This window comes from Vipera berus (genome assembly GCF_964194415.1).
Source record: "Vipera berus genome assembly, chromosome: 1".
NCBI lineage: Eukaryota > Metazoa > Chordata > Lepidosauria > Squamata > Viperidae > Vipera > Vipera berus.
The window spans coordinates 151,800,807-151,823,454 of record NC_138202.1 but is presented as its reverse complement, the minus strand read 5'-3'; the positions used below and the strand labels follow the sequence as shown (position 1 = coordinate 151,823,454).

General features: G+C 37.9%; 1 protein-coding gene across 3 annotated transcripts in view; it reads right to left on the bottom strand.

Moving 5' to 3' along the window:
• The window catches only part of MARCHF7 (membrane associated ring-CH-type finger 7), a 39,921-nt gene that overhangs the window by 10,648 nt on the left and 6,625 nt on the right, over positions 1–22,648 (bottom strand). For all 3 annotated transcript variants that reach the window (XM_081313208.1, XM_081313209.1, XM_081313210.1), the window contains exons 3-10: positions 20,716–20,874; positions 15,994–16,168; positions 14,653–14,814; positions 9,398–10,505; positions 9,059–9,228; positions 6,939–7,048; positions 4,224–4,337; positions 3,571–3,619 (exon numbers count right to left, since the gene is read on the bottom strand). In XM_081313208.1, the coding sequence (XP_081169334.1) occupies positions 3,571–3,619; positions 4,224–4,337; positions 6,939–7,048; positions 9,059–9,228; positions 9,398–10,505; positions 14,653–14,814; positions 15,994–16,168; positions 20,716–20,874 (2,047 nt within the window). The remainder of the gene's footprint in view (positions 1–3,570; positions 3,620–4,223; positions 4,338–6,938; positions 7,049–9,058; positions 9,229–9,397; positions 10,506–14,652; positions 14,815–15,993; positions 16,169–20,715; positions 20,875–22,648) is intronic.

Below are 22,648 nucleotides of genomic sequence, written 5' to 3'. Positions count from 1 at the left end.
ATTTAACATGTGTTAGGAACCTATAGGAATGGCTTTTTTTCCTTTTTTTTTTACAGCTGCACAGGTTAAGAATGATAAAGGGCCAGAATTTTAACAATGCAATAAAGTGTTTCACATCATGTATGATTTTGCTTTGGATTTAATATGTAAGTACAGCTATATGAATGGCAATAAATAATTAACTTTGGGAGGCATCTTCAATACCAAAAGGGCTAAAGAAGGGTTATTTTTCCCAGAAAAATTATGATTAAATTACATGGTTAAGATTATTATGGAATAAATGTGTTAAGCCCTTTTAAAACAAAAATCCAGATGTACCTAGTGTAAATGAATGGCCAGGTAATCCCAAAATGTCCTTAAAAGGAAACCTAAATTTGTAAATGGAGTAAATGATACCAAAGAGATAAATGAGGTTTGTATTAAATACCTATATATAAGAACAGGGAACAAGAAAATGATATTTCACCAAGGAAAACTTTCATGGACACAAATAAGACTGTTCATTCACAGAAGATTATTTTTGTTTCTTTTATCATCACCCTAACAAGAGCTACCTATGCCAAGGATAGTAGAACCATGCAAAGGCGCCATGCCTTTAGGCATAGAGATGTATAGGAAAGAGACATCAATTGTACACATAATCTAAAGAGGCAGGAGAAAATTGGGTTGGTAATAACAAGGATTCATCACAATTGCTGTATCAGCAACCATGTCTTTAAATGGAATTACCTAAAAGCAGATATCACCCCATAAGATGTTTTATTAAAAATATACATTCCCCAAAAGATAATTAGATTCCAATTGGAGACTATTCTTCAGAGAGATTCTTAGCTAAACAAAATCCCAATGCCTACCTGAAAGCAGGCCTATGTTCACATATTTGAGTCAGCAAGATCAGCCTTATTTAAGCAGCCGATTCGGACCATTCGGTAGAACCGGTAGCTAATTTGAGTTTGGAGAACCGGTTGACGTGTGGCAGAAACGCCACCCCCGATCGGACCCATGCGATACCCGTCACTTCCTCCTCCGTGAGCGGTCCCACAAACAAAAGAAGTTTATGGGACTAAAAAAAAAAGTTCAATCAATTCCAACTTTGAGAGATTTTTTTTTCACAGTAAGTTGGATTTGATTGATTGAACTTTTTTTTTTTTTAGTCCCGCAAACTTTTGTTTCTGGGACTGCACATGGCGGCAGAGGAAGTGACGGAGGAGCTGGAAAGAAGCTTAGAAAAGAAATGGTTTGGGAAGCGAGGGCATCTGGGCAGTGGTGGGTAGGGCAAGATCTCCAACTCGCAGTGACAGAGAAATGCTTTCCAGCTCCGGCGCTCTGACTGCCACTTCGGTGGCTGTGTGGGCAGAGCTGTGAAGAGGGCTCGGAAGGGGAATGAAAGGGAAGAGGATGGATAGGCAGGTGAGGGGGGGGCTGCCAAAGCCGTCCAGAGGAGAAGACAAAAAGCAGCCCCTGCCTCGCCCGCCGCCAGGAGTTCAGAGAAGCCGCCTCTGAGCTGGCTGGCCAGCCGGCCAAAGCTGAGGAGGTGCTGCAGTGAGTCGTGCCTGGGAAAAGGAGAGCATGTGAGGCTGGGATGGGGGGGGAAAGGAAACCAGCCGTGCTAGGATGTATCTGGCCATGTGGGACTTCGGCGGGTTAGCGGGCAGCTGGTTGAAGAGAGGGACGGTTGCGGTTCTGCCTGCTTTATTACACGGAAGGCTATTAAGAGGCAGCCTGCTCCGTTCCATTAAAACATTTTTAAAAATAGTTTTTTTTAAAAAAACGAAATGGAGCAGGCTGCCTGTTAATAGCCTGCCCCGTAATAAAGCAGGCAGAACCCCAACCGTCCCTCTCTTCAGGCACCCGCCCTATAACTTTGCTTTCACAGGAAGGTATCAAATGGCAATCTACTATTTTTTCTCCAACCGCCTGTGTCCCGTGTTAGAACTGATAGCTTTCAGGGAGACTGTGTGGTCAAGGAAGGTACCACTTGTAATCCGAAACATAAGAGGCGCTGACCTGCATCATGGTGAACCAGCCATGGAGCCCCATCGGCATGGGTGGAATCAGCCTCGGGATGGCCGGAAGGGAGCCCTCACCCGACCTGGGCCCTGTCTGCTTGGCAGCTCTGATGGGGGGCAGCGGCTACTGTGTTGCTCTGAGCCTCTTGCCCCGCCGGCCACGCAGAAGAGCAGGAGGCGGTGGCGATCCCTGCATCAGCTGGCTTGGCTGGCAGCAGCTCTGGGAGTGAAGCTGTGCCGCCTGTCCTTGCGCTGGTGGGGGTGAGGGCTGGTGGGGTCCCAGCAGATGCTGTGCTGCAGAAGGGAGACGGCACGCTGCCAGCCGGGCCTGGAGATGCAGGGATCGCTGCCTTCTCCTCCTGCTTCTCTGCATGGCCGGCAGATGGTGCGCTGCAATGCCTGGGCGACACATGGGGCTGGGAAGGAAGGGGTGGCAGCAGCAATCCCTGCACCACCAGGCAGGGCCAGCAGCTTGCTGTCTCCCTTCCACAGTGCAGCATCTGCCGGAATGGCGGTGGTGAGGGGCCGCGGGATGATGTGGAGCGGAAGCGAGGGGTGGGTGCACGCCAGAACCCATCCCCACCAGCACGAGGATGGACGGCACAGCTTCATTTTTGGAGCTGCTGCCAGACAGGCCTGGCGATGCAGGGATCACAGCTGCCGCCTCCTGCTTCCCTGTGTGGCCGGCTGATGAGGGGCTCAGAGCAGCAGCTGCCGCCCTACTTCCGGCTGTCCCGGGGCCATCTCTGCCCACGCCGATGGAGCTGCGCTGAAGAAGGGAGACGGTGGCTGCTCTGATTGCCCCCCTGCTGGCAGCTCCCCCTCCAGCCCCCTGCCCACCGCCCCTTCTATACAATCCTACCTGACCATGGTGTGGATGACAAGCTCGGCCAGTGAGGGCACAGCTTTCCCTGGCAGAGGCATCCCAGCCCTCCTGCCCCCCCTAGCTGGACCCCCTCACTTCCCCAGCTGGGACCTGAAACCCCCCACACTCTCCTCCACCATCCCATTCCAAGACTCCTGCAGCCCCCCCCACCTCCGTACCCTCCTGCTCTCCCCAGCTGGGACCTCCAGCAATTCTGTAACTGGGAGCTCCTACCCCCACCCCCCCCGCTGGGACCTCCTGCCCCCATCCAAGCCGACCCCCTGAGCAGCCCACCCTGACCAAGGTGGAGGGAAGGCGAGGCACAGAACCGGTCATTAAATTATTTGAAACCCACCACTGTCCTTAAGTATATAAAAACTAATCAAGGCTAACCAGATTCTAGTAATTCCAGTGGTTTCTTTCAAGGATAAATGTTAAGTATATGCATATTTTGGTAAGTTTTATTTAGTTTTGCCCTTCAAACTTTCACAGAGAGCAAAGTGCGGGGGACTTTGAAAAAAGTAGTTTGATTGGGTTTCCTCAGGAACTATATTTGAGTTCTTCAGGTACCCTTACAATTTTATTCTAATTCTATCTGAAAACTGAAAATCAACTCAGATATTTTAGTACTTAATATTACATATAAGAACAGATTGTACTTTATCCCTTTTTTAACTTAGAAGTAAAATCACCTACTTTCAATATCATCCATGTGTGCCTGAAGAGTTCTTGCAAGATTAATGAACTAGAAGCAATGCAAAAAGGCAGTTTTAAAAGACGCAAATCACCACAGGATCTTACACCATTAAAAATCCAATACCACAATTAAAATCTTCAAGAATTCCTCATTTCTCACCTGTATGTGAAAAGCCCTCACCATCTCCAGGAATACAATCTTATGTAAAAAAAAATATGTGAACTAGTGGATTGTAAATGCATTTAGTCCCTCTAAAGTAGAGAAAAATGTATGCAGCAACGGAAACAGCTGTGACCCAGCGGTTACATTTTTCTGTTAAGAAATGTAAAACTGCATGCAACTGGAATGTAAAAGAAAAATGGTGCATGATTTGAGCACGTTTTGAATATAAACTCTCCTGGAGGTTTTAGCCTGAGCTGACAAAATGGGCAAAATCAGCAACACTGCCATTGAAATATAGAACAATAATTAAGCCCCCGACCTTGAATGTCTTTTGGGAAGCCTCTCAGAACCTCAGGAAGAAGAGCAGAAAGCCCCTATATGAAACTATGCTCTTTTGGTTCTGGACAAATCATATTTGAAAGAGACGGATTGTGCTTTAATCGTAGTAACAAACTGGTTCTATTACAAAAACAAGTCATATATCCCTTACCCGGATACGTGTGTTGGCCTCACTTGTAGTTCCCAGCATATCTGAAAAGCGCTGTTCACACAAATGCAGCAATACTACAAGGTAAAGCCCCGAACTGATAAATTCATAGTCTGCCTGGAAAGAAAAGGCATTAGTAAATCAAATATTTAAGCTTTCCAAAATATATCAATATTATATTTACATCATTGTTTTCTCCTTCGCTGCAGGGCTACCATAACTTCAGACTTGGATCTGAACATTCTTGAACATTTAAAGAAATGACTTGTCAAATCACACTTCCTGACGATTCTTCATTTCAATTTACTGGCTAGCTCTCCACTGCCAGCAGAAACGGCCCAAAGAATCAGGCGGCGTCCTGCCGCAAGCAACAGAACCGACGCAAAGCACCATGCGGCGTCCTCCCAGGAGCAGAAACTGCACAATGTGCCACACGGTGTCCAGCCACAAGTGGCAGCAAGCGGCCATAGAAGAAGTCAAGCAGCCGTGCAACAGGTGTTGGGGTATGCCGCATTAGCAAGTAAGATAGATTTATTAAAGTTCATTCTCACTTCCCATTTATATCATTTTCAACTTCAAATCTTCCAAAACCCCAAGCAAATGAATTTTGAGAACACATAACACAGCACAACTAAGTTATAAAATTATATATCCTTCATTCTCCATCCCTCCCTCTCTCTCTCTCTCACACACACACACACACACATACACACACACACACAAGAAAAAGCCATAGAAAGTCTTCTCAATGAATGATATGCAAATCAAATACAAATACCCCCTTCCAGTTCCTAGTGCTCATACCAGGAGCCAGGGTTCAAATCTTTGGAGTCCTAACACCTATTAATAGCAGAACTGTCTGTAGTAAGATTTCTCTTATCCATGATTTATGAATGGGAGGGCAGATCTGGTATGTATTGCTGCACTTGGATAGGGGAGGAACAGGGAATTCCATTCTTAGAAATCTACCCATCAGAGTTTCAGGTTTTGTATCAACCGCTGCCTTTGAGTGGCAGCAAGACTCTGTTGCATCAAGAGATGCTACTCCACAGAAAACCAAAAATGATGCAGGTGGACCAGAAGGGCCAGTTGAGCAGGCTGCTTTGTGCTACTTCCCATTCTAATCAGTAGCAACTCCACTTGGCCACACAGATCCAATTGCTCAGATCCAAGATGAACTGTTCTCTGTCAGTGGAGACAACTGGATGTCTTATGATCTGGAATCATTAGTCCGAGTCCCAAGTAAGTACATAGGACTCTATGTATTTAATTTCACTACTTCTCCATTTCTTGGCTCCCTGTCCTCACAGTTTATTAATGCCTCTTGTGAGGGTTGAATCTGAGAAGTAACCAATAATTCTCTGAGTGAGGGGATGTTTCTGTCATCTCCGAAGATGCCCCTACTTAAAAAAAATCTTCAATTGATCCAACTGATTTAGAGAATTATAGACCTATTCCCAACCTTCCTTTTCTTAAAAAGAAGTGGTGGCCTATAAATACAAAACACCCTAGAGGAAGCAGATTATTTGGACTCTTGGCGGTCAGAATTCAAGCTGGGCTACAGCACGGAAACGCCACTGATTGTCCCTGTAGATGATCTTTGAAGAGACTGGGATTGGGGAGTGCAACCCTCCTGCCTTCCTTGATCAGTCAGCAGCTTTTGATACTACTGACCATGACATTTAGTTGGACTATCTCCAAGGGATTGGAATAGAAGGCACTGTTTTGGAATGGCTTGCCTCCTTCCTGCAAGCCCAGTTCCAATTATGGCAGTAGGAGAGATCTGCCCACAGACCTCTATTTGGTGGAGCACCCCTCTCCTTTCTCCATTCCTTTTTAACATCTACCTGAAGTCATTGGAGGTGGTCCTCTGTGGGTTTTGTATCCATATTCTGATCATACTCAAATATATGCCTCATTCCTGATACAATAGAAGTGCTGACCCGGTGCCTAGAGATTATCAGGGTCTGCATGAGGATGAACAGATTTCAACTGAATCTCTCCAAAACGGAATGACTTTGAGTTTGTGGCCTGAATTAATATCAAGGAAATACCAATTTGATTCTGAATAGATTGTACTCCTTTGTAATTTGGGGGTCTTCCTACACTCAAGAGCTCCTGTTTGAAAAACAAATAGCAGCTTCAGCTAGGAAGACATTTGTAGTTATAGCTTGTGTATATAAATCCTGGATTGGGACAGCCTGCTCCTAGCCACTCATGCCCTACTCACTTCACATTTAAACCACTGCAATGCACTCTAGATGGGGCTGACTTTGAAGAACCCTAGAAGCTACAGCTGATGCAGAATGCAGTGGCCCAGGCAGTGATAAGTATATATTGATATTCTTATATGACCACACAGCTTTAAAACTTGTGCTAATTATCAAATCCAATCCAGATGCAATTCAAAGTGCTGAACTGAGGTCCTAGATGGCTCCAGCCCTGATTATCTGAAGGACCACCCTTTTCCATATTTACTTGCCTACTTCAATCACATCATATAGATAAGGGGTGTCAAACTCAATTTAATTGAGGGCCGCATCAGCATTATGGTTGCATTGAAAGGGCCAGGTGGGTATGGCTGGGTGGTCGCGACATACAAGCAACATCAACTATCTGTCACGAAAAGATTATTTCTTCCAGAGAGTGGTAAAAAAACCCTATCCTGAGTCACAAGCACTCAACTGACACTTACCAAATCACCTAAAATATACTAACTTGTTCATTTGCATGTGCTCTATGGAGTTCATGGATATCAAAATTGTCAAGATTGAGCTGAAGTTTCTCTTTGCATAATTCACAGGTAGTTACATCTTCCAATGAAGAACCTAGGGGAGGAAGTTATACTTTTTTAGTGTTGGCACTGAAAACATTTAAGATACAGTCAATTATGTTGAGAAAAGTACATCGTTAAACAGAAAACTAAATTCGTTACTATATATACAACTGTGATTCAAAGAGAAATATGCAAGAGTAGAGTAATCAGGATAACCATCTAAAACTCAAGTGCCCTTGTTTATTGTTTTCAGTTTATGTATTAAAGCAATATTATTGTTATAATTAAGATCAACAAGATAAAATAAACATTTATACCTGCCCATTCTATTGTGTCTATACCACGTTGTGTATTTTTTTTTAAAAAAGATTTTCATTAAAATATGAATATTTCTAAACATATATAATCTCAGTATGCATATTTCTGTGTATTACTTCTAATTAGTAAAATTCTAAATGAATTTTCAAATATTCTCGAATAGAAACTTGTGTTGAAACATGGTTGCATTTTTGACTTGCTGCTGGCTTTCCCACCGATTTCACCTGTCAGACGTTAGCAAAGGAGGTTGCAAATGGTAACCACATGACCACAGGATGCTGTAATGTCATAATTGCAGCCAGGTGCTGAACACCTGGATCACAATCAAGTGATCATGGAAACCCTGTGGTTAGAATTTAAAACTTAGAATAATAGAGTTGAAAGGGATCTTGGAGGTCTTCTAGTAGGCCAACACCCTGCTCAGGGAGACCCTATACCATTTCAGACAAATGGTTGTCCAGTCTCTTTTTGAAAGCCTCCAGTGAAGGAGCACCCACAACTTCTGAATGCGAGCTAATTTAATTTAATTTAATAATTTAATTTGTATACCGCCCTTCTCCCGAAGGACTCAGGGCGGTGAACAGGGCAATACACAATAAAAATAGAATACAAAAATTAAAAAGCCATTAAACCATTATGCCCATAAAATTAATACATATTAAAATTAAAACTATTTATAAAAACCCAACCCCATCCCGTCAGACCAGGCCAGCTTGTTCGAAAAAGAAAGTTTTGAGATCGCGCCGGAAGGAGCGAAGGTCGGGGGCCATCCGGAGCTCAACCGGTAATTGATTGCTCTAACCATTAAGAATTTGCTCCTTAGTTTTAGGTTGCCTCTCTCCTTGGTTAGTTTCCATCCATTGTTTTTGCCTTGCCTTTTGGTGCTTTGGAAAATAGTTTGGACCCCTCATCTTTATAGGAGCCCTTCAAATAGTGGAACACTGCTTAGAAAAACTTAGAAAACTTAAAAGTCTGTTCCTAAGTACATTTGTTCAGCAACATCACAAATTCAAATGATTGCTGAATGAGTGGTCATTAAGCAAGGATCACCTGTAATATAGCAAAATAGTATTTGATTTTGTGAGAAAGCTTCCTAACCACAACTGCTACATGCTCTTCAAGCAGAAGCTGAGTTCAAAGATGTATTCCAAAATTGCACATCAATCCGAAAGAGAAAACGCAATTCCATTTAAGATTAAAAATGAAACATTCCCAGCGTAGGGGAAGGGGGTTTTTTTGCTTCTCTTACTGTCTTACCCAGAAACAGTCCATCTCTGAGTGAATCTAAGCAACTTTATTTGCTAGATGCCTTCATTATTCCTCATAATAGCCCTGGAGAGGGAACAAGTCACTTTAAACAGGCCTACTGGGCAGTCATCTGGGGACTTGTTAAGAGCAAAAAATAACTTGGTTTTGCTGTTCTTATTGCCATAATGCAGTTCCTAAAATGGACTCTTACTTGTACCAATAAAGGAGAATATTTGTAGCTCAGGGTTGAAATGAGGGGTTCTTGGTGCTCTCTGAGCTTGGTTGTTTTCTTGCAGGCATTGATGTTGCGTAGTTTGGGTAATAAAACATCTGCAAGAAAACAACCAAGCACCAGAGAGCACCAAGGACCCTCATTCTTACCTGTATTTAGCCAGTTTCACTCGTTTTCCAACTACACTTTAACAATCTTCTTTTGTGATCAACTTCCAAATTAGTCTATTTTTCCTGAATTGTGATCTTAAAAATGAATTCTTACCTGAGTTAATCTTGGATTGTAGCCACTTTTTCATACATTCCTGGTGAACATACTGCAGACTTCCAGCGCATTTACATGGCTCAATTAAGAGATTAGTGGCAGATGTAGAGGACATTTGACAAATCCTACACAAGTCTCCCTCCTCTTCTTCTGAGTCTTCTGAAAGAAGACTGAACAGAGGTGAGAAAGTTTACTATGTTGAATTAAACTGTTTGTATATTATGACATTAATCAGATACATCAGCATTCCCAAGGTATTATTTGTTGCAATAAGTATAGGACTTGCCCAACAAAATTTATAATTAAAACATCATTCAAATGATAAAAATATCTGTTTACCTCTCTTTAATTTTCTGAAGCTTTTCTGGATCTCTTGAGGGTGATATTTTAGATTTGTCGCTATCTTGCCCATTAGACTGACTCCAGCTTGATGGAATAATATCTACAGTTATCATAACATTGTCAGACAAGTTATTTCCCGAAGTTGGTGGCATTGCAAACCGAAAGAGAGAGCCAGGAAACATTCCTGATATTCCTGAATTTCTTCTAGGAGGCACTGACTCTGATCCTGAAGTAACAGATATAGTACTACTGGGTACTGCAGGTACTGATGGCCTCGGCCTGAGAGATTCCCTTTGTGGTTGATGAGGTACATCCCCAACAGATTCTCTTCTCCTAAAAAGATGCAGTGACCTAGCAGATGTTTCAGAGGTAGAGGTTCTTGCCGTTTCATCTCTTCCTTCTCTTCTCCTTCTTGAAAACAAAGGTGTACATCTGTTCCTCAAAGAAGATGACAGCCAGGAACCCGCATTTCTACCTTCAGAATTATGTCTGTAATTTCCAGGTTCTGAATCGGCACTAGGATTTGATGAAACACCTGCCAAACCCCAGCGTCTTCTAAGGAAGCTAAATCCCTGAGGACCAGAATCAGGTGTTTGAGCTTCTGTACCTTCAGATGTTGTAAGTGTGTTAGAAGAAGTAGCCTGGGCAGAAGCTTGAGTTCTTAGAGCACTTATATCTCTAGAACCTAATGATCTTGAAGATGTCAGAGAGTCTTGGCCAGATCTTCTTGGGAAAAAGGTGGAGGACATACTAGATGCCAAGCGAGATAGCAACTGCCTTGTTGAACGCCTTCCTTCAGTATCAGCAGAAGGTTCACTTAATGACCTTTGGGTTGGCAAAACTCCTTCAGAATGGTTTGAAGTTCTGGTCCCACTTCTCATGGTACCATGGGTAAACTCTGGCTGTATATTCCTTTCAGAAGTCTCTACTTCTCTCGGGACATAGTTAGATCTTGAATTCCAGCTATGATCTCTAGAGAGTAATGAAGATTCATGTTCAGAAGGCAACTGGCGGTTCATGGATGTGTTCAGCCTCAAAGAACTCAATGAGTTTTCCTTTGGTCTTGCTCCCTGTGCATATGAAGAAGCAGGTCTTTCCTGCAAATCTAAGAATAATAAAAGAAAGAATTAAAATTAGACACCAGCTACAGGTTTAATCAAATTAAGGGGATATCCTTTTTAAAACATAGCGCTATCTGTAGACTTCTTGGTGATCTCTGAGTTTGGTTGTTTGCCCAACCAAATGTTTTGTTATCCGACTAGAAAAATCTTCACAGCAAAATATGCATATACTGTACATGTATATAATTTGTATTTGGTTATAATTCACTATTTCACAAAGTTTCAAACATACTATAGTATCAGCCCAATTGGCAACATTTTTCAGTAGTTCTAGGCCTGACAAGCAAGATCACCCAGGTACCATTTATGTCTATGGTAGGGCTACAGAAACTCAGCTTTCCCCATTCCTAGTCCAGCACCTTAACAGTTAGACAATGCTGGTTTGCCAAATGAGTAAGCACAATTTAACATTTGACCTTTAACGCTGTAAGTGACTCAGAGCCTGTCTATTTCAGAGAAGACTTCTCTTTGCTATGAGCCTGCCCAGTTCCTTAGATCAGCATGAGATATTATTCTGAAGATGCCCCTGCTGTTGAATCTCAGCATTCTGGTATATGGAAAGTGCCTTTTCTGGGGTTCCCGGACAATGAACTTGGAACATTCCACAGGGAGATGGATTTGGTCTTCATTTTTTCAGTATTTAGGAAAACCATATGTTCTTTTGCAAACATCCATTGTTAATTTATTTTGACTCCAGTAATGTTAAATTCTTGTTTTACAATTTCATCTTAGTTTCAATTGCTCAACTTTCCTAAATTTTACAGAAACAGAGAAGCGAGGTATATTCATCAACACTTTTATTTAGATTTTATTATATTTGGTCTTTAAATAAAAGTGAAAAAGAAAAAAGTTTTATCGTAAATGAATTTATAAATCATCTAAATACATTGTTAGTGTTTCAGTCCTATAGCAAAGCTAGCTAAAAGCAGTAATTCTTTGAAGAACAATTAAAACATCAGGTTTTATAGAATGAGACATTTTTGTCTGTTTGAACTGGCTCAAAGATCATGTATGTTCTGGTAGTTACACTGCTTTTCATTAGCTGAAACTAGTTTTAAGTGTGATTAAGGCTATTTAATTTAAATTTAAAATTACTGATCCAGTATATTTTTTCTAACTGCTGTAATGTGCAAAAAAGGAAGAAAAATAAGGAAAACCCACATAAAAAGAACAAAAAGAACAAGGAACAAAAGAAGAGGAAAAAAGTGAATTAATAAAGCATATTACATTACATACAAGAAACCAGGTATATTTTTAAACATCCCTTATATTACTGAGCAAAATCAGCCTAGAATACATTTCATGGTAATGTGGGATTTTATCCCTGTAGACAAGGTATATATTTGAAATTTAGTTTGTTTATTGGATGGGATTGGGTGGGTTTTCATTTCCATTTAACCCAAAAACTATATTCCACTGTTGTGAGATATTTGAGATCTACAATACAGGACTGTATTCTTTATCTGTTATACCAAGTAAACCCCCTGAATGATAGATCCAAATATACTTCCACTGATGATTCAGAAGTAAAAACAATTTAGTATACAAAAAAGAGATTAAATCTTTTTTTCTTTTTCCAACTTTTAAAAAAACTCCTGGATGCCCCAGGTGTTACTGAAATGTTAATTGTTGCAGGATCATCTGAATCAGGTAATAATCATAAAGAACTTTTTAAAAAACTATTTACAATGGACCCTGGAGGTGGAGTTCCTATGTTATAATTTCTGAACCTCTTATTTAGGAATCCTTGTGGGTTTAGGGTTTTTTGAGTATTTATTCTAGTATTTATTTCCGGCTTCTTATTTTTTTAAAAAACGTTTTCTCCATGTACATTTATTTGTTCTGGGGTGCTCTTTTTGTTGTGCTTTCCTTTGTTTTTTCATTTTAAAAAATGCTTTTATAGCCTTTTTTTTCTTTTTCTGTTCCTGACCTATATCAATTATTTTAAAGAGTTGCCCCATTTTTCCAGATGTAAATATTTTAAGTTGCAAGGATATGTAGGTTATTTTATGTACCAGGAAATTAAGATACATTAAACCATTTTTAAAAATCAAATTTACAGGCCATATAATCACTAAATGTTATTTATGCAGCTCAAGATCAAGAACCGCGTAACTTTTACAATTTGACATCTCTTTTTTAAAATTAAAATCATGAGACGTTTGCTGCTTAGTTTCCTTTTAGCATATAGCTTGCTTCAAACAGCTTTGATTGAAGTTCATATACAATGTAAAGGCTCTTCCATGGATTTTTAATTGTTTTTAAATTATTGGTAAAATTTGGGAATAGCTATTCCAAGGAAACTTTCTTCATATATAGATATAAATATTTCAAATGTTTTAACACAGATAAAATTGAAATAAACAGTTTAAAATCCCATTGAGCATATAAGGAAAGAGAAATATAAAGATGCAGATTGATAGGTATTTCTATGCTAATATAATGAATGCCCATCCCATTAAGTACTATAATATTTCTAAACTGCTGGATTTTCTTTATCTAAATTATAGCTATCATATGATAATGGAAGTTTATCTTTCCTCCTGATTCTCTGCTTTATCACTGAACACATATTTTGAGTTCAGTGTATCTATGGATGAAATAACGTCAACAATATTGTTGGCACAATTAGAAAGAACGTGACCCTGATGACATAATAGCAAGACTGCAAGCAGTATTTTTCCATCTTCAGCCAAGGTGTATTACAGTTTCTGCATTAGAGGCACAATTAGAAAAAGCTAAGACGGGGTAATTTTTACTCTTATTCACATGAGAAATTTACATTCTGGAATAATTCTAATTTCTTGGATGAGAACAAATCATGAGAAAGTGGTGTATTAATACCTTAAATCTACCTACTGCCAAATAATAATTTGGGTTACTAAAAGAGGAGTTTGGATTGCCTAAGATTTGAAAATGGCAGAATATTCAAAATATACCCTAATTTCACTTTGTGGTCCAGATGCATTAACAGAATCTAGAATTCCCATATTATCAGTACTGAAATGCGCTGTAAATGTTCTAAATCTACAGCATTTTATAAACTGTTAAAGAATATTGCTAATGTAAATCCTAGTAATTTACAATAAATCAATAGCAAAGAATCTTACAGAATATTATGTCCTTTATTATCTTACTATGACACAATTTAATATAAATATAAATCATTGCAAATGTAAGAGACTTTTTCATATTTATTGGATATTTAAAACATGTTTAAAGTGTTTGGTTGTCAACCTCACCATACTGAAAATGAGTAAAGTACATTTATTCATAATATATGACTTGGTCCACTATTGTCTTATTTTAATTTAAAATTCCTAAGTTACTACGCTATCTATATACAGTGTAAAGACATAAATGTTATCTCTTGAATTACATACTAAATCACATACTAAAACTTGGGCCTTCTGTCTCTAAAAATATCCATTCACTGAGCAAAGGGAACAGCAAACATATTACTTTTTTGGCATTGGAAATATACTAAAGATCTTGAATTGCTAATGTGTCTATTATCAGCTTCTGAGCTAACTCTTTACTGATATACTGTAAATGGAAAGATGAGTAGCATTTTATGTGGTTACGGTTTAATTATGCATTAAAAATTAGGCCAAATATCTCAAGGTCTAGTATTTCAAATTGTGATATCGTATTTCAAAATCACATTGCAACTCGTGTTGGGAGGACCAAGTTGCTTCTGGGCTAAAAGGATTTGCCGGTGACATCACTTGTTCCCCAGGGGATGCCCAGGTGGGAGCTTTCATGTCCCTGGAAGGAGCTGGAGCAAAGGACAGGAGCTCATCTGCCCCACAGCAGCACTTGAGTCTTGAACACAGGCTTGCTGTTTGTCAAGCCAGCGTCCTAACTGTGTGAGCCACCACGCTCCTTATGTTTCAAAACAATTTTCATTTAAAAGGCACAGTAGAGTCTACAGTTTTTTAAACAATGAAAAAAAGTAACTAGATGCTTGCTAGAAGGACTTGGCTGCCACAGTTAATGGCATTATCAACCAGCTAGCTGTATGTATGAAGCAACTAATCAATAGTCAGCTATTATGAGAGCAATATAAACATTCCATGCAAGTTTATGGAATAACATGTAACTGAACATTCTTAGCTTTCCAATACATACATGCAGATGGAGGGAAATCACCGTTCCTTTGACTACAATCCATAAAACTAACAGATGGCTCTGTCCTTTCTAGCTCTCTTCTCTCTCTCACAAGTTCGGTTGTTAATGATCCAAGTACCATAGATGAAGATCTGGGCACATCACTGTACCTCCAAGGGGAATCTAAAGACAAGTTAAAACTATTTTTTATTTTCCATCTTACTTACTTACTTTAGAAACTCTACATTTAATACCATATTGTATTCTTGAAACTGACTTGCGTTATTTGGGCACGTTTTTCTTCTGGTTATGATTATAATCAAGCATGAGGTTATTCACCAGCACAGGATTGGGTATCACGCTATACTGATGATACCCAACTTTACATCTACTGTAGTTCCTGAGCCATCTGAATTATGCTGTTAAAATGATGTTCAGATCCCTGACGTTTCTGGCATATGGATTCTGAGGAAGAGGAGGTTTAATTCTAGAAACATAGAGTGGTTCTGTGTTCATAAGTCATTGCATTCTGGAGAAGTACCATATTTAGTTTAGGCTGAAGTCATACTCCCCCACACCCCCAATAAAACTGGTTTGTACTTGGGAGTCTTCCTGGACTAATGAGCAGGGGGCAGCTTTGGCCAAGAGGGGATTTGCACATCTCAACCTTGTGTATCATTCAGGATCCTCTTACAATAGGAGGAATTACTCAGTCACTCATGCCTTAGTCACCTCTCAATTGGAATTACTGCAACAAACTCTGTATGGGACTATCCTTGAGTATTTGGAACTACAGCAGATCCATAATGTGGTAGTTAGAGAAGCAATAGCTATGTCTTGATAAACTTAAGCAACAACTTTGACAGCAAGTCTAGTTCCCACTTGGCTTCCAGGTGCAATTCTAGGTGATAATTATCACCTTTAAGCTCTTCATGTTTCAGCCCTGGATATCTGTGGTACTACTTTTTCCTAGTATTATTTGCCTTCCCAATAAGATCAAGTAAGGCAACCGCATTTCAGGGCCCTCCTATTAGGTACTGCTATTTGAAGAAACTTCAAACTATACCTTTTCAATTACTGCCCCCCTTCTCTGGAATAGCTTGACCCTGGACATCAGAATGGGCTTAGCCCTCATGGTTTTTAGAAAATCAATTAAAACATAGCTGTGCCATCAGGCCACAAGTAACAAAAATGCCATTATTACTCTGATAAGGAATGGTGTTTTAATTTTGACTGAATATGATGTTGTTTTTTACAATTTACACCTTCTACTTATTTTCCCTTTGGAGAAACGGAGTGGCAGTTTGGAATGCTAATAAGCCTCATCAATACACTTTCCTTACTATTTAACACGCAACGTACCTGAAACCGTGTTTAAACCACTACTTCTCATACTAGAGGTAGATGTATAAGAAAGTTTAGGTCTTTTTGAATCAATATCTTGTTGTGGGTTATGCAGTCTTGAAGAATATGCTCCCTGAGTTCTATCAGATTCACCCAACCATGATGATGCAGGAATTGATGATGATGATGTAACCTACAAATTGGGATTTGAGAAGGTTATTAATTTATTGCTAAATGGCTTGTTCAGTAATAGTAAACAAGAAAAAGATTAAACCAAAACTATTATGCTGAAAAGGCTTGGGTAAAACAACCAACAGCACCTGTAAGTAAATGAGAGTAATTTTAAAAGAACAGTCTAATAGGCTATTAGTCAAATATTACAATAAAGTACTATTCCTTTATAAAAAACACAAATTGCATTACACTAGAGATAAAATACAAATGCATCCTAGTCCTGGAAACAAGGTAAAATTTGTTATTTCTGGAAGAGTTCTGTCAAAATAATTCAGCATTATAAACTCTAATTATGGCATTTTCTTAATATTTAGAAAACCTGAAATGTAAATCAATGTTTGCTTCATATAAATATTTGTAAGCTTTTTTTTTACTCAAACAGATTTAATGCAAAATCCATTTAAATAATCCTTCATAGTTGTTATCAATCTTCCACTATCTATTTTTATGTTAACACAAAAATTTATTTTCCACACTCAGGTAGCTTCTCAATTTAACTGAGTTGTACATTAGAGCAGACTTGAAAACAGTTGAGAAACTGTTATAGAATGTATAGCACATTTCTCAGTTGGAATTGCATATGAAATGTATCAATACATGTTTTTTTTAAAATCTGAACTGGCTGCTAATTTTATTTCAGGCCAAATCTATCTTGACCTTCAAAATTTTAACAGTACAATCCTAGCCATATCTACATCTAACTCAAATAATTCCCACTATCTTACAGAAGTGTATACCAACACAGAATGGTTGTCCCAAATCTTTGTCCATACATTGCCCTACTCCGATTCCATTAAAATAATCTATGGGATGAAATCAAGGTACCAATACTGGTGACAATAAATTAATCCAATAAAGCAGATAGATTTTAGTGGTGCATTTACTTTTCTGGGCTTTAAAATTATTGATTTAGGATATTTTGCCATAAGTGTTTTCAATCTATGATTTTATACTGTATCTTTTTATTTTTACAAGCAGCAGTATTAAGCAAATTACACAGTTTAGCACTGTTTATTTTTCATGATAAATTCTATCACAACATAGGAATGCAAGTCATAAATTACATTACTAGTTTAAACTTATTTTTTTTCTTTTGAAACAGGTGTTTTTAATTTAGAAAATTCAGATATTATCCGACTTCAATGCAACTCTGCATAGCCTACAGGGAGAAAACGTAAGAGAGAACCAATACACAGAAAATATAACCGACATTCCGTAAATATCTTACAGTACTTAAGGGCCCGAGAGAACGGGTAGCTTTTCAAAGATTTCTGCAAGATCATTAAGATGAGAGTCCCAGAGATCTCTGGGGAATAATGTTCCAAAGAGTAGGTACAATACAGAGAATGCATGCTTCCTAGATCTCAATAGATCAATTGAAGGGCCCCAAAACACACCGAGTCTGCCTTCTTCCCTGCAAGGGGAAGCTATTAAAAAAACGCTCTAAATTGCTACTAGCTAGCAATTTAAACTATTAGAAATATTACTAAGAAATAGGAGTTACATGGAACTATTTAAACTCAAGGCAAGATTTGAAAGACCAAGAAAAATATCTGCTGGAATTACCCCAAACTTGGCAGACTTGCAAAACAGAGCTCACAGGCCACTGCAAATGACCTGCTGAAAAGATTAGATCATTATATAGCATTACTTATAGAGCAATAATCCTGGAGAATTCTCAGAAGAAAACCCTTTCTTCATCACACATTACTGCCTGACATCTGTAAAAAAAACAAACAACTTGATCAGACTCTAAAATTGTGAAATAAAATAAAATAACGAGACTGATACAACAAAAACTAAACTCTTCCAACATCAAAATACATTTGTGGGGAAAACTATGAAGCATAAAGAATACCGTTCCAACTATGAAGTGGTCTATGTATATGCATGCAACAATGCATAGACAGTATTGGGACAGATTCAATGAAATATTGATATATCCTAGAAACTAATTTCCCAGAATCAGTGAAAAACTGATGCTGAAAAGATGTAGGACTGAGGTTTATCTCTAATCAACCATAAAATACTTACAGAAAAGAAAGATGTATGATTGAAATCTATGGAAGAAACCTCAAAAATGCACTGCATGGAAGGATTTTCTGAGCTAAACCAAGTTCCGTAAGGAGCATTGTGGAAAAAATTCCAAAAGCAAGAACTCTTTAGTTGGCTAAAGAAAATATTTGGAAACTGATGCCAAACAAGGTGTTACAAAGTACAGGTAGTAACTGATTTATGGCTGTTCTTTTAACAACAGTTCGAAGTTACAATAGTACTGAAAAAGCGACTAATGGCCACGCCTTGCACTATTTTCTCATGTTATCAAAATTGGGGCGCTTGCCAACCAGCGTACATTGCCATTTGTGAACTTCCCAGGGGAAGCCATTGCACTTAACAGTCATGTGATTCATTTAACAACCATGATGATTTGCTTAATGACCATAGCAAAAAGGGTCATAAGATTGGACACAACTCACTTAATGATTGCACTGCTTTGTGACAGAAGTTCCCAATTGTGATTGTAAGTCAAGGATTACTTTTACTGATTAAAGGGGTGTCCAAAATTCTGCGCTGGTCATATCCAATTTTCTTATTATGAATTGGTAAACAACTGCATATAAACAGTTAAGTTTGGATTCCAATTTGTAGAAAGATGTTGCATTTAACTTTTAAACACAATGCATTAAGACAGAAATTAAACATTTCTGGAATGACAGATCACAATTTTTTCCCCCAAATATAATTTCTCTTTGCCCTCTCCCTGTAAGATTAAACTACATCTGTAAAATTTCACTGTAGCCTCTGATATTAAAGTAGACAATTTATTTCAAAATTAAAAATTAGGTTCATAATTGAGTTGCATATTTTAAAGCAGCTTATGCAAAATGTTCTATTCTGACAAATTCTGACAAATGTATATAGCAGACTCCTCCGCAAATGACTGTCATAGGATGAGAATTTTCTTTCTCTTACCTACAATCGGCTGTATATGCTGCCAAAACTAGTTTTTGGCAGCCTTAACCCTGGATTTGATGGGGGCACCTACTGTGTTTCCCTGAAAATAAGACCAGGTGTTGTATTTATTTTTTTTGCTCCAAAAAATAGGGCTTATTTTCGGGGGAACAGGGTGACTGCAACTCCTTGTGAGGGAGTAGCTGAAAGGTCAATGGCCTTTTATACTTCTTCCAACCTGTAGACATTTTCGTAAACAAGCTAGGACTTCTAACTTTCACTTTCTGAGCTTTTGCTTTTTATTTTTAAATGTTAATTGACTGGTTGGATGCTGATTTATTTCAACCCCCCCCCCTAGATTCTTTCTTTTCTCTATTTTGTTTTCCTTCTTTATTTGACTCTTCTCATTAATTTATGCCTTCTACCTTCCATATGGAAACATGCATGTGACTTTGGATTTGTACTTTATTAACTGGATCAAATGGCCAGAAAATATCTTCCCTGACTTTTCTGCTGCCACCATGGTTTCAGCCAAGAACAGATCAGATTAAAGAGAGAAGGAGGAGGCTGACACCCAAGAGGGAAAACAGACTCTGGCTAATAAGTTGCAATCCTTTATTATTTTTTCAGAAAGGTTTGATGAATGTATAAACTTTGCACGAAACAATTTAAAAAAACAGAGATTACATTTTTTAAGCCTTTAATAAGAATGTCTTTTTTAAAGCAGCAGATTAGTAGTTGGGAAGAAATACGGAATATGATATGGAAATAACAGAGACGGTGGAGAACATTGAGAAGAAGAAATGTGATTTCCCAGCTATAAACTGTCCAGGAAGAAATATAGACTCCGAAATTTTAGAGACTGGGCATCAAGGAGAAATTGTAGAGCCAACTCCATACACTTCCTGGAAGGTTAACACTGTACTTTTATATAATAGCAGGGAACTCTCTGGGCTGACAAGTAGCAAATGGATTTTCTTTAAGTGGTTTGATGGAGAGAGGAAAACGGATTTAATACATCTAATTGAGGAACAATTTTATCTGGAAGTCTGGCTTTGGGAGACTGGATCTATTATATTCAATCAATCAGCAACTAATAAGAAAGAGTAGGAAGAAACAAACTTGGATATTTGATCCAGGACCAATTAAGGTTAATATTTGGGATGATTAGGTATTGAGGTTGTGGTAAATTTTCTATGAGTTGATTACAATAAAAGCATGTTAACAGAGGGTTTTGGAACTTCAACTTTTTCTCCTATTACTGTTATTTAGTAGTTTAACAGTTTAAAATTCTTTTGGCCTGTTTTGCAAAGGGTGGGAAACCAAATTGTTGCATTATACAAATTAGCATTCAATTAGGGAGGATGTTATGTGTATATGTGTTGTTGTTTTTTAAAGACACTTTTTTTGTTAATGTCTTTTTTTGTTGTCTTTGTTTTGTTTTTTCTAAACATTTTGTTTTGTATTTTAATCTTTTCGATAAACTTTTTTTTTAAAAAAAGAATGTATATATATCTAACTTTATCTTCAGCCGATTAACTATCCAAATCTTACCAATCTATTTCTGCTTCCCAAAAATCTCCCAGACCATGGACGATCAAGTGTTCCTGAGTAGTGAGTTGGAGAAGAAGCTGGAAGCTTCCATGAACTTTCATAAGCTTCTCGTTCTTCAACTGACCAGTCTCTACTGGAACTATGCAACCTACCAGATTCCTACAAAACAATATATTTATTACTTAATGCCCGGCTTGGGCCACCATTCCACACAAGAAAATAAAATCTATAACATCTGTACTTTTTAATTAATCACATTTAAACATTTTCTAAAAGAGTCAACTGTTCCTACCCCATCTACAAAAATAAGTTTACCTTATCCTAAGTGGGTAAGGTTTACTTTGTTAAAAATTCAGCTTCCATTAAGTTATTTTCTAAGCAGGATCAAACAGTACGATTCTTCTCTCACTGAAGAGGATTATTGAGATTCTGCTACATTGGCAACATTTGAAACAAAAGCAAGTCACTTTAAAACAATAGTTGTAAATTACTGTTTTACACAATTATTTACATTGAAAAAAAAAGCTGAAAAATGATACAAGTACTTGGTAAATGCCTTGTTTTAAATGTCTTACAGAGAAATACTAAATTTGAAAACAGTTGTGAAGTTTTTCTATTTCAAGGCACTAAATTTTGCTGACTCTCTAAAATACAAATTAACTTGTATCAGACAAATAATAATTCATATACTTCTTCTAACCAAAACCAAATCATGCTTACTTATTTAAGAGAGCATTTAACATAAAAAACCTAGTTTTGACAAAATAGAGTACTAAACAGAGAAAGCTAGTTGAAAAGAAAAAACAGAATTGTACAGATATTTCTAAAATAGAAATGATTTCTTATTAGTTTATAATCAATTAATTCTGTACCAGCAAATCCTTTTTCCAGGGATAAAGCAACATATGTTGTAGGCTGAATTGTGGTAATAGACACAGATAAGTGGCAGAATACATGCAGAATTCCCAGACTCAACATCTATCATTTTCAGTCATGTTAGAAAATTTTTGCTTGAAAAGCTACTGTTGGTGTCAACAATACTTTTCTAGGTGACCATACTTAGCAAAGTGATAGAAAGAGAAGGGATGGGGGAATGTATCTTCATGTTTATTATAGGAAATAAAGTTATGTAATTCCATGAACTCAAATTGAAAGTAATGCAATATACCTTTCTGAGTGGAGGCTGAATCATTCAATAGCAGAATTCAAGAAGGTAATATTTCAAATTAGATTTATAAGTAATCATGTTCATAATATGACTATGAACATGAAGAAAAAGGAAAAAAAAGTGTATTCTGAAGAGGGCTAAGATAACTCTGCTCCAAGGCAAAAGCCTCACTAGATTTTTAGCTGGGGTAAAAATTCTGCTCCTCTCCCAAAAACAGATTGGATTGAAAATCAGTGTATTTTCTTCACACTGGTTCATTGAAAATTGAGGGTATTCCTATATGCTAAAGTCATTCTTTCCAAAGCAAGAAGATTGATTTAATCAGTTATTGAAATCACCTAAGTTGCATCATATTCATTTCTAAACATGTCTAAACAGTACCTACCTTTTATATCTGTATTATTTCATTATATATTCCTCCTTTCCTCTTGGCATTCAAGGCAACATAAGAGTCTAATTTTATTGTTACCATTTTCTGAAGTAGGTTGGGCTGAGATAAGAAACTAATCCCAAATCATCTAAAGAATTCTATAATTGTATCGGAATTTGACATGGTCTCCTCAAACTCATAATACAGTATATTAATTTCAATTATATTTTTATTTTCCCATACATTTTATAATTTTTTTTCAAGCCATTCTGTTATTGTAGCTACTATGTTTTATTATTTTTGTTGTTTAATTCTATTGTTCCACTGATTTCACACAATGACTTTATACTGCTTTGTATTTTAATCTGCCTAGGAACATTCAATAACTTAAAATG